Source organism: Phoenix dactylifera, chromosome 1, assembly GCF_051530095.1.
Source record: "Phoenix dactylifera cultivar Ajwa chromosome 1, Ajwa_hap1_PhDact_Kaust_v1.1, whole genome shotgun sequence".
Taxonomy (NCBI): domain Eukaryota; kingdom Viridiplantae; phylum Streptophyta; class Magnoliopsida; order Arecales; family Arecaceae; genus Phoenix; species Phoenix dactylifera.
The window spans coordinates 49,370,775-49,388,805 of record NC_143190.1 but is presented as its reverse complement, the minus strand read 5'-3'; the positions used below and the strand labels follow the sequence as shown (position 1 = coordinate 49,388,805).

Genomic DNA, 18,031 nt, shown 5'->3' with positions numbered 1-18,031 from the left:
TTGGAAATGTGACCGTGGTTAGTCTATAGCTATAAATAAAAAGGAATTGATGTGTGGATGTGAAATTGATTAAACAAACATGGACTTTAGGCCGTCTTGTTACTGTTGGTTTGCCCATCATAGGCTCTAAGTGTGCAATATTGGTTTGCCGGTCACAAGCTCTAAGTGAGACACTTGGTTTGCCCTATCATAGGCTAGAAATATGACCGGGCTTGAGCCCACAGTCGGAAAGATAATTGATCCGGATCAAGTTTAAAATGAATGGAATTAAAAACTTTGAAAATTTTAATGAAGATATTTGAGATATTGTATGAGATATCATACTTGAGTGGCTGGATTTTTGTTGATATTTGACTTGCATATTTATATTAATTGTTTGAGCCTTTGACAGCCGGTTTATGATTTCATGAAATGTGAATCGATTTCTTGTGATTTTTATATTCATGTTATTATTGTGTTGGTATGGATGTGTAAAGATTTTTACTGGGCTGTAAAGCTCATCGCCTTTTCTTCTTTCTCTTTTCAAAGTTGCAGGATGCATAGACATTGATGGGTTGGGCGCGGAGAGCGAGTATCAGAGTTATTAACTAGTTAGTTAGTTTATCTTTCTTTGATACCGGTGAGCATTTAAAGATCTTATAATTGAACCAATTTGATTATTTGGACAAATTGAATTTGTTTATTTGAATTAATTAATTAATTATGGATTTATTATATTTTTGTTCATCTTAGGCCTTGCATGATCTTTAGGGCACTGCTATAGGGCTCATACGGCCGGTCGCGTACCAGACCTAGTGCTGAGTTCGAGGCGTGACAGAGTGGTATCAGAGCGGACCCAGCCCATAACCTATGTCGGCTAGGGGACATTGCAGCACATTTTATTGGGGCTGACCACGGGCCGATCGTGATGTTGTGAATAGATTTGAACCATTAGCCTGACGAGGACGTCAAGGCTTGAACAGAGGGAGTATGTGAGGAACCATGCGGGCGTGTGTTTAGTCCCACATCGGTTATTTGCTGAGTAGATCTTGGGTACTTATATAGGAGTAAGGAACTCAAATAATACCTTTTAGCTAGCCATTTTGGATGAGATCCTGGGTTGTTATAAATAATATCAAAACGGACCCAGCTCATAATCTCTATGGACTAGGGAGCACTGCAGCACGGATACATTGGGGTTGACCATGGGCCGATCGTGGTGTCTGTGATTAGATTTGAATAGATTTGAACCCTTAGCTTGACGAGGACGTTAAGGCTTGAACGAGGGGAGTATGTGAGAACCTGTGCGGGTATGTATTTAGTCCCACATCGATTATTTGCTGGGTAGATCTTGGGTACTTATACAGGATCAAAAAACCTAAATAATACCTTTCGGCTAGCCATTTTGGGTGAGGTCCCGGGTTGTTACAAATAGTATCAAAGCGGACCCAGTCTATAACATATATGGACTAGAGGACACTGCAGCACATTCCATGGAGGCTAATCACAAGCCGATCGTGATGTTTGTAAATAGATTTGAACCCTTAGCCTAACGAGAATGTCAGGGCTTGAACGAAGGGAGTATGTAAGGATCCGTGCGGGTGTGTGTTTAGTTCTACATCAGTTATTTGTTGGATGGATCTTAGATACGAGCAAGAAATCTAAATAATATATTCTGCCTAGCCATTTTGGATGGACTTTTGGGTTGTTGCATAGGGTTAAGCTAAGTGAAGGGTTATTATCATCTTTCCCAGCGAAGCCCAAATCTGATACCATGAAAATGCCCTCGGTGTAGCATACAACAACTCAACAAGGGGGGATTGGGGTGATTAATTCACAAAGAATTGGTGCAAGGGCGGGTCCTCGTGTTAAGCACCAAGCCTGTTATTAGGTGATGACACGTGGACCTGAATCTGGTGTCGGTATCGGATTTGGGTCCGAAACCGTCATGAAAGCCATATAGCAGTATATCAGACGTTATTTTACGCAACGCTTCGAAGGTCAAACTGCCCGAGGCCAACAGCGACCGAAATTGAGAGTGAGGACTATAAAGGGATGGGGGGAGTGGCAGTGGGCACTGTGTTCTCAGGGTGTACGTGCTGCGGATACGAGCTTGGGGTCATCCTTCGGAAGGGATCCCAAATTGCCCAATGGTAATGGAGTCGGAAGGTAACGGTCATCGAAAACCCTAATCCTTCTCTCCAGCGAGCTTCTTTGGATTTGAATTTGCCCCAGCTTTCTCGTCATTGGATTCTTGTGTTATTAGGGCAAAGGACGGCTTCGAGTCCCGCGTCCATGCTCTCGGCCCTTATGGGCAAGAAAGAGAAACTTCAAGAAGAGCTCCGCAACATCGAGAAGCAGGTATTTCCTTATTCTTTTGCCGCTTCTTTTTTTTCTTGTCTTCTCAAGACTGATGACTGGTAATGTGATCGAGAGGGATCAAAAGTTTGATCTTTTCTAAGCAAGGTATGAATTTTCCCCACTTCTGCGATGGAGTAGGGTTTTAGATGAACTTTTATGATAGAATTAGACAACAAGTGCCGGTTTCTCCGATAGTACGGTAAATATAAAATGAAGATGTTTTTTGATTAACTTATATTTGAGTTCAAGAAAGGGTTTAGATTTGTTTGACTGACCAGGGTTAAGTTTCATTCATTATTTTGTTAGCTTATGGTGTTGAGAACCAGTTTTATGGGTAGAAAGATCCAATCTCTCTCCTATAAGGATGGGCACTGAGGTTTTTGGGAAGCCATAATTTTTTAATCTGTCTTGTATGCATTTTGCTAGGGATCAGTTCAGTTGTTCAGTTGATTCGTACTTGTTATCGTTACAATCTGGTGGCCGTGCATGTTTAGTTTAGCCTGATTTCTATACACAATGATGAACATTTTCATCTTAGCGCACTAGGGAGTAACTGGTAATACTGAGTTGAGCAAAGCTTATTTAATAATTTAGTATTTTTAAGAAAACCTGGATGTTTTTTTTAAAAATGGATAACATTTTTAAGGCATTACGAAACTTTCAAATAATCAAATATTGTTGATTTTGATGGATATGAAAATGGATACTTATTAATTAGAGTCTTCCTATATAATCTAGATGTTGAAAGAGCAACAAAAGCATCAGTACTTGCTGGTGTCTGTTTCTTCCTTTGGCAGAATGTTATTTTTTAAGATTAGATAAATGCGATAGAGTGTCTCTCCGTTTTGTTTTCAGAGCTCTAGTCGGCATGGTACACCATACCCATTGGTATCGGTACATACCGGATGTACCCCGGTACCGAACCAGTATGCAGTATGGGAGAGCATACCAAGTATAGGTATGCTAAACCGATCCCCATATTGGGTGTATCGACATGTACCAAGATGTTACTGCTGCGAGATTCGGTACCAAAACAGCTAATCTTGGTAGTTAGTGTTGCATAGCATGGCAAGGGTAAAATAAGAAATTTACCTTGAAAAAAAAGCTGTCAGCCCGTTATGAACTGTGCCAATCCCCTCACTCCATGTCAGGTCAAGAACGAGCAGGTGGATTGAGTGGCACTCTTAACATACTGTTTGATATTCTTGTGAATGGTTTTGATAGCTAGATGTAACTTATCGAGTCTATTGGATACTCCTTTCAATATCTCTGTAGGTCTATGACTTGGAGACTAGCTATTTACAAGATTCAAATCAGTGCGGAAATGTGCTGAAAGGTTTTGAAGGATTTCTATCATCATCAAAGAGCGCCATTAAGTAAGTTGATTGAAGCCATCTTCTGCATAGATCTTTTGCTTCGCATATATCTCGATACATCTGTTGTCTACTATTTTATCTTAAAAAATGATATGCTATTTTCATGTCAATGAATGGAATTATTTTTACTGCCAGCTTTTTATTAAGTTTTCTATTCCGATTGTTGATTATTTCTAGATGCACTATCAACAACTTCCTTCAATATTTCCTAGAAATACTTGGTAGGATATCGCATTTGTTTTTATGCAGCTGCTGCTGCTAAAAGTCTGTAATGCCATCCATTTTATTTTTATTTTTAATGTTGTTCTTGTTTCTTTATATTATCATTCCTTTGAGTGTATTTGTCTCCTCAAAGATTTAATTTTTATTTGTGATTTACGGGGTCAACAAGGACCTGGTTAATAGTGCTCCATCCACTAGCCTTGAATATTTCAAAGTTTGTATCCCTTCTTTCCGCTTCTTTCCATTAATTTTATTAGCTTTTGTTACATACAACTTAAAGAATGAACTTCTTTGTTACAAGAATACTTCAACTTGCTTTTTCTGTTTTCTAAAACAAGTGCAGAATGTAGGAACTGCGATAGCTGTAAAGCTTTGATGATGCCCTCCTTTTCGAGACCAGCCAGAACACATTTACATACCTATTTAGGTTCAATCAGAATCCTACAAAGCGTCTAAATCAACCCATTGCAGCATAGTAAATCTTTTAAGGGTTGTAAGATTTATTGTGAGAACCCGTGCGAGCGTGTGTTTAGTCCCACATCGGTTATTTGCTGGGTAGATCTTGGGTACTTATACAGGATCAAGGAACCTAAATAATACCTTCCGGTTAGCCATTTTGGGTAAGATCCTGGGTTGTTACAAATGGTATCAGAGTGGACCCGGCCCATAACCTATATGGACTAGGGGACACTACAGCACAGATCCATTGGGGCTGACCACGAACCGATCGTGGTGTTTGTGATTAGATTTGAATGGATTTGAACCCTTAGCCTGACGAGGACGTCAGGGCTTGAATGGGGGAGTATGTGAGGATCCGTGCGGGTGTGTGTTTAGTCCCACATCGGTTATTCGTTGGGTAGATCTTGGGTACTTATACATGATCAAGGAATCCAAATAATACCTTCCGGCTAGCCATTGTGGGTGAGGTCCTGGGTTGTTACATTTATATTATCATAGAACTACATTTTGAAATGCATCCAACCTTCCAAAATTAGATTGTAATAACTTAAGACTTCCCTAACCCAATATATAGCAACAATAGGGCCTTGAGACACTTATCCTGCTTTCCTACTTAAAAATATGACACTAAACTTATGCCAAAGATTGCCTAAATAAAAGATTGGGAATATTATAAATTGAAATCAGAATTGATTCTTCTAGTTTCTTTCTTTTTTCTGTTATTGTCATTTTCTGTGAGAATAAGGATTTCCTTATGATCATCTTATGATCATCGGTGAGATTGGATAGGACATAGGGTAGCTTCAAATGGAGTGGGTGTTTTTAGGGCTGTGTAAACAAGCAAACTGTTCATGAACATCTCATGATTGACTCGAAATGAGCTTGTTTGATCAAATATCAACTAAGTTAGACAAGCTAACAATGGGCTAAACCTCGCTGGCTTTTTTAGCTCTTATAGCTTGACATATATATAAATATAACAATATATTTGAAAATATATACTAATATTTTTAAAAAATAGATACATTTATATAAATTCTATTTGTTGTAATTTGCAAGTGCATTTTCTTAAAAAATCTTTCCTTGCCATCACCCACAGTCAAACCACTGATCTTGTTTTAAGTTCTGTTGTAGCTTACATATTATCACAAACATAAGATGTTTGATCTGGCGGTTGAGGTTAATCTCAAGAGGACATATGAGGAGGGCAAGATCTAGACAAGACCTAGTGCTGGCCCTAAGTTTACCTAGTGTCGACCCTAAGTTTTTTCACCTCATCAGTCCCCTCCACTAAACATCTCTCTTTCTCACACACACAAACAAACAAACATAAGGCAACCCTGAAAGTGGCTGCTTCCCTGCTCTTTCGCTAGTGAGACATTTAAATGTCTTAGGCCACTCCATTCTTTTCTCCAATTTCATTGCCCCTCACTCATTCCTTTGACCACCTTCGCTGCCTCCCATCTCCATCAATGACTACACCTTACCTGAAGGCTTCCTTACCGTCAACCTCAAATTAGCTTTATTAGGCCGAGGTCAAGCTGGCTCAAGTTTAGATGAGCCAAACATGAGCTCCGCTTTTCAACTTGTTCAGCTCAAACTAGCCTGTCTAAGAACCGAGCCGAGTTTGAGCAGGCCCCAACTCGCTCATGTTTGGCATGTTTGCACCCCATGCTGTCATGCTTATGAAGCCTACCATGGAAGTGGAGGTGCGATCGTAGAAGGGTTGTTAGGGTACCTATGGAAGGCCCTATTGCAAATGTTGCCAAAGATGTTGGAAAAACAGACATCAAAATATTCTATGGCAAGGGTTTGAGCAGTATAGTGAGACTGTTTTCATCTCATATTTTCATATGGTTCTAATTTCATATGGGCAGTTAGGTGAGCTTTTTCCCATATTTTTGTTGAACTGGATTCTGCTCAACATAAACTTCAATAGTAAGGCCAACCAATTGCTTCATATCTCAAGAGTGATACTTATTTCACGATCTCTCACCAACATTACATTTATATTCAGATTTTAGTAGAATTGGAACATCAAATTCATGTTTCAATACGACAGAAAGTTTTCAACACATGAGAGACACCTCCGCAAAGTTCCAGCATTCGTAAGTTCATCTTTAAATTAGTCAATATGTATGAGTCCACTGTACTTGTCAGGCTTGAAGTAGGACTCCCATGCATTGGTATTGGGTCCTCCAAAAAAATCCCCAAGCTGCCATAAAAATTATGTATACTAACCTAAGGGTCAGCCTAACCCAAGGGCCCTTTTGCAAATAAAAATAACTTTATATGGGTCGATTGGAAATAAGGATAAGAGGTGGTGTTACACACAGGATTGGCAAAATCCTGGGTGTCATATGCAAGTAACTTCTGATCAACCAAAGAGTCACTTGTCATCTTCATACTCAACTTCTTTCAGCACTATATTTGCTATATTTCTAAGAGAGCTGGTTGGCTTATAGCATTTATTTATTAATCAAATATTTGGTGGATTGGCTGCTTCTTTATTTTACAAGGACTTCACATGGTTTTGGTGATGGATATGCTGTTTAAACTTTAGTCCAATAAATTCAAGCTGCAGATATCAAGGAAAAATATAAGAGTGATACAAGATGTTAAAATGTCTGAAGCCCATTAGAAGCCTATTATGCAAGATCCAGCTTCTGCAGAAATTCTTTCGGGATGTCTTTCAGAAGAAAATTGCCCTTTTACAACTCAATTATCTTGAGCACTTAATCTTTTTATGAGCATCAGGACAACATTATTACCATTTCAGTGTGATTGAAAGCATTGCCTCTTTCCTCAGTATTATTAATGTTTGTTGAATAAATTTGAGTATGAATATAGTATTCCCAGTGGCAAATTTAAATGTCCTTTGGAGTCTGTGCTTCTTTTTGACATTATCAGCTTGGGTCCAAACAATAGTTAAAGGTCAAAGTGCAACCTGTTACATGATGAGCTGTCTAAGCAAAGGTTCTTGGACCACTGACTTTGCAAGGTGGTGGCAAATTGCTCCAATCGGATGTTAAGCATTTCAATTGATTGCCTCATGTGGTTTGAGAGCTATGATCCTCCAAAACCCCCTCCCTACCCCCCCCCCCCCCCCACCCACCACCACCACCTCTCTCTAAAATTCATCAACATAATCATGACATGTCAAGATGTTCCCATTTGAATTCTTTGCACCAAGAGGTTCTAACATTTCATCAAGAGCAAAGAATTCTTCATCAAGGGTTTTACCTCCTTCATAAAACAAATGGTGCATGTGGTATAAGGGCCTTGATGAACTTCACTGGATTGCTTGAGATGCCAGCAGACCTAACCCTTCAACTTTCCAGGGAAAATTTTGATGTGGTAGGTTCCTTACAACTTGGGCCAGTTGACCAATTTGTTGGTGACCAAAGACAAGTAGAAGTCCCACCAGAAGTGAAGAATAAGTTTCTTGGTAAAAGATCACTAAGACTCCCGGCTTTTTTTAATTATTATTTTACTCTACTAATCCTATTTTCTCTTTTGATCATTCACGTACAAATGACACTTGCATCGATGAGCTATTTAATTTTAAGAATGAAAAATAGGTTCCTTATTGGAAGTAAGTTTGCTCCTGCCTTTCTCTCATAATTTCCTCCTGTGGTGAGTAATTCTCTTCTCTCCCTACTTCTCGATGATAAATACAAGTTGTTATTGGAGGTAGTGATATTTAATTTGTTGCTAAAATTGGAAAACCTTCATTTTCATGTTATTCTGCTAATGAAAGATGTGGAGACTGATGTTTTTAATACATCAACTCTTCCATCAAATATTTTATGCCTCAAGAGCTTAATGGGTCCTTAGCTTCTTCAGTAGTAATGTAGTACTGAACCATGCTATTTTAATACAAAATCTGTTTATACGGCAATAGTCTTATATTGAAAGGTCAACCCATTAACTATTGACAAAATAAGAGGTCCATACACCAAAAACAATCAACAATTCACTCATGTGCATAACATGGTGGCCTATACAAAAGCTACATCGTGTATGTACACCACTAGTCTTGTCTATAGGCCTGTTAACGAGCCGAGCCGAGCCCGAGCCTGGGAGCCTCCAGCTCGGCTCGTTTCACAGAATCTCGGGCTCGGGCTTGTTTGGCACAGCAAGGCTCATGCTTGAGCTCGTAAAGCTCGTTTCAATTACGAGCTCAAGCCCAAGCTCGGGGATGGGGATGGGGCGGGCGGGGGAGAGAAGAAAGAAGGAAAGAAAGAAAGAAAAGAAGAAGAGAAGAAATAAGGAAAGAAAGAAAGAAAGAAAAAAGAAAAGAGAAGAAAGGACTCACCGGCTCGTCGTCGCGTGCGGCGGCCGCCGGCTTCGGCCGTGAGCGCCGCTGGCATGGGCGTTGGCCGCAGGCACGGCTGAGGACGCCGTGGGCTCGGCCACGGGCACCACCGGCCGTGGCCCGACCCTCCCGTGCAAGGGACTCCTCCCTTGATTCACCGGTGGAGGAGGGCTTCTCCTCCCCTCCTCTGTTGTGTTAGAACGGGAAGGAGGAGTCGGGAAAGAGAGGGAAAGAAAGGGAGAAGAAAGGGAGTCGGAAAGGTTCTGGAGAAAGGAGAAGAAAAGAAAAAGAAAGAGAAGGAGGGAATGGGTTAACGGGTTGGGTTTGAGTTAACGGGTTGAGTTCGAACCCGAACCAATCTAATCTGATTTAAAGAAATTAAATAGATTTGGGTTAGCTCGGATTGGATCTAATCTAAATCTAACTGGGTTCAATCAGATTGGAATTTAATTTGATTAAGCCAAATAAAGTTTAATTGGGTTGAGTCCAAGTTTAATTGGGTCTGAACCCAATTAAATTGTTAGTTGGACTGAGCCCTCATATGGGCTCGTGAGCTGTTCAGGCTCGGGCTCAGATTTAAACGGGCCTCATTTTGGGCTCGGGCTCGGGCTCAGGCTTGGGCTCGTTTGACTAACGAGCCGAGCTCGAGCCGAGCTTTTACTAAGCCGAGCCCGAGCAGCTCGGCCCGTTAACATGCCTATTTGTATATCCATTTTTGTGTTGTCTATACAACTTAAGGTTTGTCAAATCGATATCGGAGGGGGGTACCGGCTGGCAACCAGTTCGGCATGGTATGGGTCCATACCGTGCCGTTCTAGGATATATCAACATAGGAATAGTTGGAGAGAGAGAGGGAGGGGGTGAGCAAAACCCTAACCCTAACTCGACTGAGAGAGAGAGAGAGAGAGAGAGGGACTCACATAGTGGGGGGTGGGTGGGCGCTTGCAGGGGAGGGGTGTGGGCATTGCACTTGAGGGATTTCGAAGCTGGGAGGGGGGACATTCTCTCATTTTATCCGAGTCAAGGAGGAGAGCCGAATTAAATGCCTGAACCGTGCCGGTCCCTAACCGGTCCAGTTCGACACGGTTCGGTGAACCTTAATAAAAATATTTGTCTATAGAGATAATAAAATGTTGAGAAGAAGCAAGACAGAAACTATAATTGTAGAAGGCACAAATGGCAAAGGAGGGGGCAAATTGGGTGGAGGGTTTAGGAGCACAAGAGGGTGGTATGGGGTAGGGACAAATGCAAGGGAGTGAATGAAGGAAGGTGGATTTAGGATGGCTGGAGAGTGGGAATTGAAAGGGGGAGTCTCCACTCCTACATGGGTTCGGTCCTATTAAAAATAGGGTGATACCCATATATATCTATCAGAGCACGCATCTCTATACGCCTCCGGATGGAGAGCCACGCTTCGTCACACGATCACGCTTGAGAGTTTCCGGAGATCGGTCACAACTCTTGGACCTTTGCTCTGATACCACTGAAAGTGAATCCTAGGTTCTTCGGTGTTAAGCATGTTGATTTTTTTTTTTTTTTAAACCATGGCTGAACCTGATCGGGTTGCCTACGTACCCCTTCATAAGGGGGATCAAGCCATACGTAGTTCTTTTTAAGTTTCAAAAACGCAGCAGAAAAATGAATCAAACAATTTAATTCATGCATGCTTACAAGATCAAATCTAGAAATCAGCACATTAAGAACACATAGGATTATGCCGGAATCGTTTAAACAATTATGCTAAAACTTTTATGCATGATTAACTATCAGATCTGAAACTTAAGAACTCTATTCCAATTAATCTCCGAATATCCATCGAATGGATTCTGTAGATATCTCCGTGAGGAGCCCCAAAAGAGGGTAAAACCTCGGGGAATCGGACCTAGATCTTGACACCATAATAAATGATTAATGCTAGATTAATACCTTTTATGATGGATGAAAGTTGTGGATCTGATCCTTGACTTCGCAGCCACGCACATGAATGGCCTCTACGAGAAGTACACGCGAAGTTCCTGAAGAGATCCAATCCTGCGGAAGTGCTAGCTTGCGCAGAATTTCTTGAGGCTGAAATTTGATCTTCCCAACGCTATCAACTTTTGAACCGCCTTCTTGGAACAACTTGGAGGAAAGGTTTGGAGGGATTGAAGAGGACTTAGATCTGATCTAAAGACTCTTATCAGGGACCCGTAACACTAATGGCGCGATGGACTTAGAGGAGGAAGAAGTCAGCTAGATTGAATGCAGAATTTTTTCATGCATGAACTAGGGTTCCTCTCTTTTCTTTTCCCTTTTTTCTTCTTCTTTTTCTCTCTTTTTTCCTTGAATTCGACCACCAGCTGATAGAGGTCCTTTTAATGTTGCTCTCCCACCTAACTTCATGCCAACCATCCCATATTTGTGGAGGATTTTGTGGGGTTTTGAATTTTGAATTCAAAATTCAAGTTCATGTGCCATTACATGATGAAGCTTGATCTAATCTAAACCATTCATCATGTTGCCACTTCCCTCTTTCAATTTCGAAATTCCCATGCCCCCAATCAGATTAGAGGGTCACGTGGTGATTTTGTGGTGATTAAATTCGAAATTCAACCTTAATTAGAAGTGAGATAAAGATAAGGATGACATATATCATGAAGAGAGAGAATTTGATCTTATCCAATTCTTTTCATGAATTTATCTCTCCATTTCGACCCATCTAATGATGAAAGAGGTCCCTGATGTTGCCAAGTGTCCCATGGCACCATTAAATAAATTAAATTAATTTTTAATCATATTAAAAATCAATTTATGGCGCCATGCATGGATATATGACAAGTGGATTTTAAGATCCGAACAGTTTCAGATCAAACCCATTTAATTTAATTAAATCCTAACAATTAGAATGATCCAATTACCATGGGTTGAACCTAATCCAATTAGGTCAATCCCTAATTAAGCACAAATTTAATCTAATTTAATTTGGTCAACCTAAGTCCTCTTGATTCAGACCTAATCCAATCAGGTCAAAAACCCTGATTGAGCCCAGAATTGCATCTAATTCAATTTGGCTCATCCTTAGTCTAATTACTCAATCCAATTGAGTTCATTAGCAATCTAATTACTAATTAATCCTTCGATAATTACTTTAATTATTTTATAAGATAATTTGCCAATCGAATTGACCAAATTACCCCTGAATGATTCTTAATCATTCATCAGCCTTCTTGATCAATCAGGAATCTTCTATGCGTGTGACCTCATAGGTTGGAACCTAAGCCGGTAGTATAGGAACGACTTCCTACACTAATCGATGTGACCATCTAGCAATGGTACCCGACGTCCAGATAGGCCGAATATATGCGAAGCAAATATTCTGGAACCCTGAACTATGGTTACTGTATAATTCAATCCATTTGACTCCTAATGCCAGGATGACTTAGAGCTCACTGTCAACCCTATAATTAGTACATCCATTATGTGATTAACTTTAGATATCCCGTGACTCTTCACTGGGATTACCCTGGCCAAGGTTTTGCTAAATTAATCACAAGACATTATCTCCTGTTTCCAGGAGGGGTCAATTCCATCTCGACTCACAACTGACTACGCAAGTACTTGACTGCATCCAGTGACCTTCCGTCACTGAATTAGAAATCCAGGTAGTCCGGTACCAAAGTACAATGAGTTGCTTGCTAGTCACAGGTTGCGGTCTCAGGTCAGAGGGCCAAACTTATACCCATAATCCACTCGGAACATCTCTTGACAGTAGAGCGTTCCTGAATTGGTCACGTTCAGTGAAATATACTCCTACACTTCACGTGTGTGGCATACCAGTGTCTCCACACTCCTTGGTTAAGAGGACAACCAACGTATATGTCACACAACGACCTAATCTTGATAATGCTGTCGTCCTTGTAACAACATATCATTTGGTCGCGAACTAGTTTAAGGACTCGAAGATAAATCCTCCTTTATCATTAATAAGTCCTAAGGACTTCATCATATAAGAGTCCATTTGAAGATGTAAAATGATGAATAATGCCAAAAAATACTTTATTGATTTGTCAATTCATTTACAAAATTCAATCATCAATATGCTGACGATTGACATTTAGGATACAATTCCCAACAGGAATAGGAGGGGAAAGTAGGGAAAGAATGCAATATGGGGGAAGAGGGAGGGACGGGTGCAATGGAAAGTTATGGTTAGGGATGCAAATGGGTCGGGTCGGGTCGGATCATGAGTGACCCCGACCCGACTCGGTTTCTTGTTCAGGTCCTAATTTTGGACCTAGACCCGACCTGATTAAAAATTGGATCGGGTCGGGTCCACCACTACAATTTTTGACCCAATGGGTCATTCGGATCGGCTCGGGTCCATGTATAACCCGAACTCAACCCAAAAAATTTGGGTCCGGTTTGGATCAACCCATCCATGGCTTCAGAACTTGTATTTGCACCCCTGCAAGCTGCAGTCTGCGGTCCCAAATAATTTTATAAATTTGGGTCAAATCGGGTTGTGGGATTAAAAACCCAAAATTACCCAAATTTTAAATGAGTTGGGTGGGTCATGTCTGAATTCAATAAATCCAGACCCGACCCAAAAAATGAAACAGGTCCAATTTTAGGATCCGACCCGGCCCCACGGGTCTTCCAAAATAGGTCGGGTCGGATCACGAGTCAACCTGACCCATTTGTAGCCTTAGTTATAGTCGTGGGGCTAATGCACACACTCCCCCCCCCCCCCTCTCCCCACCCTGCCCCGCGCTGGACTTTGGTAAAATTCTATTATTTTGCTTCTTCTTTAAGGCCCTACTTTTAGCCCTCCCTCAATGCAAACTTTACTAGCACATGCCCCCCTATATAAATTTTATATTGATGAATATTTTTAACATGTTTATTTATATTTTTAGAGCATTAAGGCAAATTTTTATACTTGAAATTTGTGTTGATTAAGATTTTTAAGTATATTTTATTATATTTTTAATTTAAGATGAGTTGAATTTGACAAAGTCTGAGCATTTTGCCAACCCCCAAATATATATATATAACCTAGCTCCGCCCCTAGATGAATGGGAGATGTAATGGAGGAAGAGGGAGCTAAGCAGAGGGGAAGGATTAAGGAAAATGTAAGGAAAAATAATTAAAAAATAATTTTCAAAAATTAAGGAAAAAGTAAATCTAAAGTTGATGGACATAAAAAAATAACTTTGAGTCTACTTATGGATCTTTATATAATGTTGTTTGCATCTAACAGTCATGTTTAAACATTTGACTGTGTAAGCATTATTAAAAAAAAAAAAAAACTTAAAATTCATGCTATAAGAGACCCAAGTACTACAAACTTATGACCTTATACCTGCCTCAGAAACTCTATCCCTACCCCAACTTCCTAAGCATATTGTTGCCCTATTTTTTGCTGAGAGGCCTGCTTCTGTATTTTTGCACCTGAATGTTATGTTAACTAAGCTTATGATATAGTGATAGAAATAAACTAATAATAGCTTGATTTCTTCTAATTAAGGACAATATTTTTCATTTTTTAATTTGACAGAGGTTGACAGTTTCATGCGGTGAATATGTATGACAGGTCTTCCAATCCTCAAACAGAAAGATCTCTAACAGTAAAAGAAAAGGCAAGCTCAAAAAACAAAAGAAGAGGAGGAAGTTTGTTGTTTGTATGAATTCGTACTGATATAGTAAAAACCAGCACAAACTGGTGTGAACTAACATGGATTGGAACAAAATGAAATAGACAGTATAGTGGTTCACAACAATAAATCTGCCCCTGTCTAGCTGGTACGGCTTATATAGTAGTGTAAATATCAATATGTTCTGGCACCTTAATCCTTCGCAAGACTAGGCCTGTGATATATTATCCATCAAATGCAACATCCTGCTTAATGCATGAGATTTAAGATATTTGCTTTTCTTAGTTTATCTTAGATTAAGATAGATGGCTTTGAGCATGATATATGTATAAGTTGGTTCCGATGATATTTCTTCTTAAACATTAAGCGCATAATTTTGAATTCGTTGAAATAAAAGTACTATAGAGTAGTATTACTTCTTTCCCTTCAAATTTTTTTTTACATGCCAGCATTTTGAGTTATTGTGTGCCACAATTTCATGTTCAGCTGCATGATCTACGATCCCTATGCTACTTTTTTTTTTTTTTGTAATTTTAACAGTTGTCTGAGTATAAAAAGTTGTTGGATTCTCATAAAGATACCTCATGGAAAGTGACACTTAACTTGTTTCTATATTGTGCTTTCAGCTTAAAACGCTCAAGGAAGTTTCAGCCAGATGATAGGATATTCTCCTCATCGTCAGTTACTTCACCTGCTGTATGTAACCTCATCATGAATTTGAGTGTAATGCATGCATGCTATTCTTCTTATCAGTTCAAGATAATTCTTTGGTGCAGGAAAACAACTTCCATGTACCTTTTTGCTTTAAGGCTGAACAACTTTATGTTTCCATGTTTTTGTTTTGAATCTAACAAGTACTTGAATCAGCTTTTCACATCTTATATAATTATGGTATGGCTATCAAGTTCACTGAGTGGTGCCTTCACATTGTTCAAGGTTTTTCAATTTGCAAATTTCTTAATGGTTCAAACTGTCAGGGCTGCAGATGGATTGGATTGACCCACTTTTGATCTGGAACTAATCCAAAAATAACCTGGTCCAGCTTGAGCTGTAGTTATTTGGATTAGGCTTGAATTTAAAAGTATAACTTCCAAACATGGATTGGATTTGGGTCACTTAATACCTGAAACCAAACCATAGCAACCCGAGCTAATCCAAAACTTATTAACTATATTTTCATAGCTGTCCTTGAATCTACTCAATTTATTCACTTATAGTGATAACTTTTATACAATTAATCATCATCTTTCATTGTTGATTATAATTTAGATATGGCTGTCACTCAAATGTTATGTGAGGTAGGTCATTATTGATGTTTAAACATTGTTTAATTGCTTTTTTCTTGCATAACATGTTTATAATACAATTAATTAACCTATTAATGCATGTTTCTTACAGCTTACGTGTGAATTATTCTTGACCTGATTTGACTTGACGTAACTAATAGATTGATAAAATAATTTCTGAAACAAATCCGGTCCATCATGAACAGAAAGGGATTAGGCTTGGGTTCGTTTCTTAACCTGATTCAAAAATGGTTTGGATCGGGTTGAGCCAATCCCACTTGATCCACTTGTAACCCTATTGTCATTAACCACCATATAATGTTATGTGCTAGTAATGAGTTCAGCAATAAACTAAATATTGACAACATTTCAGACCTCGAAGTAGTAGACCTTGATATTTTTTTGTGCAATCTAAGTTCATAAAAATAGTTTCCAAAAGCAAACTTGAATAAAAGTTCAAACTTATGTTTGAAATTCTTACGTATGTTGCCCATTTTCAGGTTGAAGAACATATAGTTGGACGTGATGGTGAGCCTACATATGTCGATATATCAAATCTAATCAACAGCAACAAGATGTTAATGACATATTTTTTTCTCTTGTTATGTCAGATGGAAGGGCTGATTATGGTGCAGGCCGATTAAAGGGCGGGTACACTCCTGCTAATGGACAGTGAGTATATTTATCACTTAGCCTTTTGAATCACATGCCGATATGAAATGTTTTCACTAAACAGCACATGTGCCAAATGGAATATTGAGGTTCTTCATAAAATTTGGAAGCCCTAAGTTTGTTATTACATCTCATTCTGATTACTTTTCTTGGCCGATCATCTGTGGTCTGTTAGTCGTAGCTCTTTTTTGTTACCTGGGTTTCAATTGGATTCTATTCCCTATTCCTAAGCTGAGTTCACTTGAAGAATTTTAGAGATTCCATTGATCCAATATTACTGGGTAAATGAGTTGGATATTTCTGAAGACATGCTTGCGCAAGTGCCCGCATGTGCATTTTTTTTATTTTTTATTTTTTCAGTGTATGCATGTTTAGAAACACCTTTTTCCATGTATGATTGGCTTTACAAGGTGCAAGCAAAGTGTACATATTCATGTGGCCTGGATGTATAATTTGAAGGTAAATGAATGACATGTATAATTGATGTTTTCACAGAGGAAAACCGAAGAAGGGAGGAAGAATTGCACTGAGAGAAGGAAAGAGAATCCGGCCATCAAATGAAGATATTGAGGATGAAGATGATCCTGATGTAAGATAACTTTGACCCATGCTGAGCGGAATGGACTAGCAGAAGGCTTGATGTGATCTCAGCTTTTTTTTGAAAAAAAATTCATAGAAGTCTCCTAATTTTATAATGTATGCTCATACTAACTTTCATCGAATTTAGAAAACCTGACCTTTTGATCATGCTATCTTTATACCTCTGCTGATCATCATTTAACTAGGGCATTACGGCTTCCTTGTCGCTGTATCTGAGTAAACTTCATGGACACCTTTTAGTAGCCTGATGGTAAAAAGGAAGGATTTGCGACTTTGTAGTTTCCTTTGGGACAGACATATTCATGTATGGATATTTTTTATTGGAAGGTAAATTTGGAGATATGAGCTGATATGGCGTCCAGCACAAATCATTTTTCTTGCAGTGTGACCAGTTATTTTACTCGTGAGATTATCCTAAATATAGGATGGGACTTTGTAGTTTCCTCTGTGACAGACATATTCATGTATGGATATTTTCTATTGGAAGGTAAATTTAGAAATATGAGCTGATATGATGTCAACCGCAAATCATTTTTCTTGCAGTGTGACCAGTTATTTTACATAGCGATTATCCTCAATATATGGTAGAGCTGAATGAAAATTCATTTCATTAGTTCTAATGGTGGAAGCATGGAATGTTGACAGCTTAACTAATGCCCATCTTATTATGAAAGCACCCATGCAAGGGGTGTCGTCAACCTGGCTTGAACTCCATGATGTCTGGAAGGTGAGGTCTTGCAGGTTGATCAGTTCCACTGGCTTATTACTGACAAAGGCAGCCTTGTTTGAATGTTGTACACTTGCTTTCAACCTCTTTTTCCGGAAGCCTAGTGCTGTTTTAAGTATCTGAAGTTCATTCGGAAGCAGTGTAGTAGTTACCTTCTCAGGATGTTAATTTCCTTGGTTACAAAACTAATGGATGTCACATTGCGCTCATGTTTGCTCTGGATGTCTTCACAAATGCTGCAGTGAAACTGCTTCCAAGTACTCAGGATGCCATTTTATAGAACATGCATGAGTTCAAATGCAACAGTGAAGTATAAGATTTCGGGGATTCCAGTGTGTGTGTTTTTTATTCAGAGTTCTTGATTAGTTAAAGGATTTTAAAAAAATGTTATTTGACAA

At 39.2% G+C, this 18,031-nt stretch overlaps 1 protein-coding gene across 2 annotated transcripts; it reads left to right on the top strand.

Annotated features, from left to right (window-relative positions):
* The first annotated feature begins 1,972 nt into the window (after positions 1 to 1,972).
* On the top strand, positions 1,973 to 17,414 carry LOC103722070 (uncharacterized). Of its 2 annotated transcripts, XM_008812503.6 has the most exons (7): positions 1,973 to 2,148; positions 2,246 to 2,340; positions 3,616 to 3,716; positions 14,975 to 15,044; positions 16,135 to 16,162; positions 16,246 to 16,306; positions 16,802 to 17,414. In XM_008812503.6, exons 1-7 carry the CDS (start codon positions 2,130 to 2,132, stop codon positions 16,902 to 16,904), a joined length of 477 nt encoding a protein of 158 aa, XP_008810725.3. In that variant the 5' UTR covers positions 1,973 to 2,129; the 3' UTR covers positions 16,905 to 17,414. The 2 variants fall into 2 exon arrangements, with proteins under 2 accessions (XP_008810725.3, XP_088561052.2); XM_088704926.2 differs by lacking the exons at positions 14,975 to 15,044; positions 16,135 to 16,162; positions 16,246 to 16,306; positions 16,802 to 17,414 and adding an exon at positions 7,739 to 8,702.
* The last annotated feature ends 617 nt before the right edge of the window (positions 17,415 to 18,031 follow it).

Excerpts from the sequence above, each read along its gene's own strand:
- LOC103722070 (XM_088704926.2), top strand. Across the intron at positions 2,341-3,615 it reads TCCGCAACATCGAGAAGCAG|GTCTATGACTTGGAGACTAG; the intron begins GTATTTCCTTAT and ends ATATCTCTGTAG. Across the intron at positions 3,717-7,738 it reads TCATCAAAGAGCGCCATTAA|GGAAAATTTTGATGTGGTAG; the intron begins GTAAGTTGATTG and ends TCAACTTTCCAG.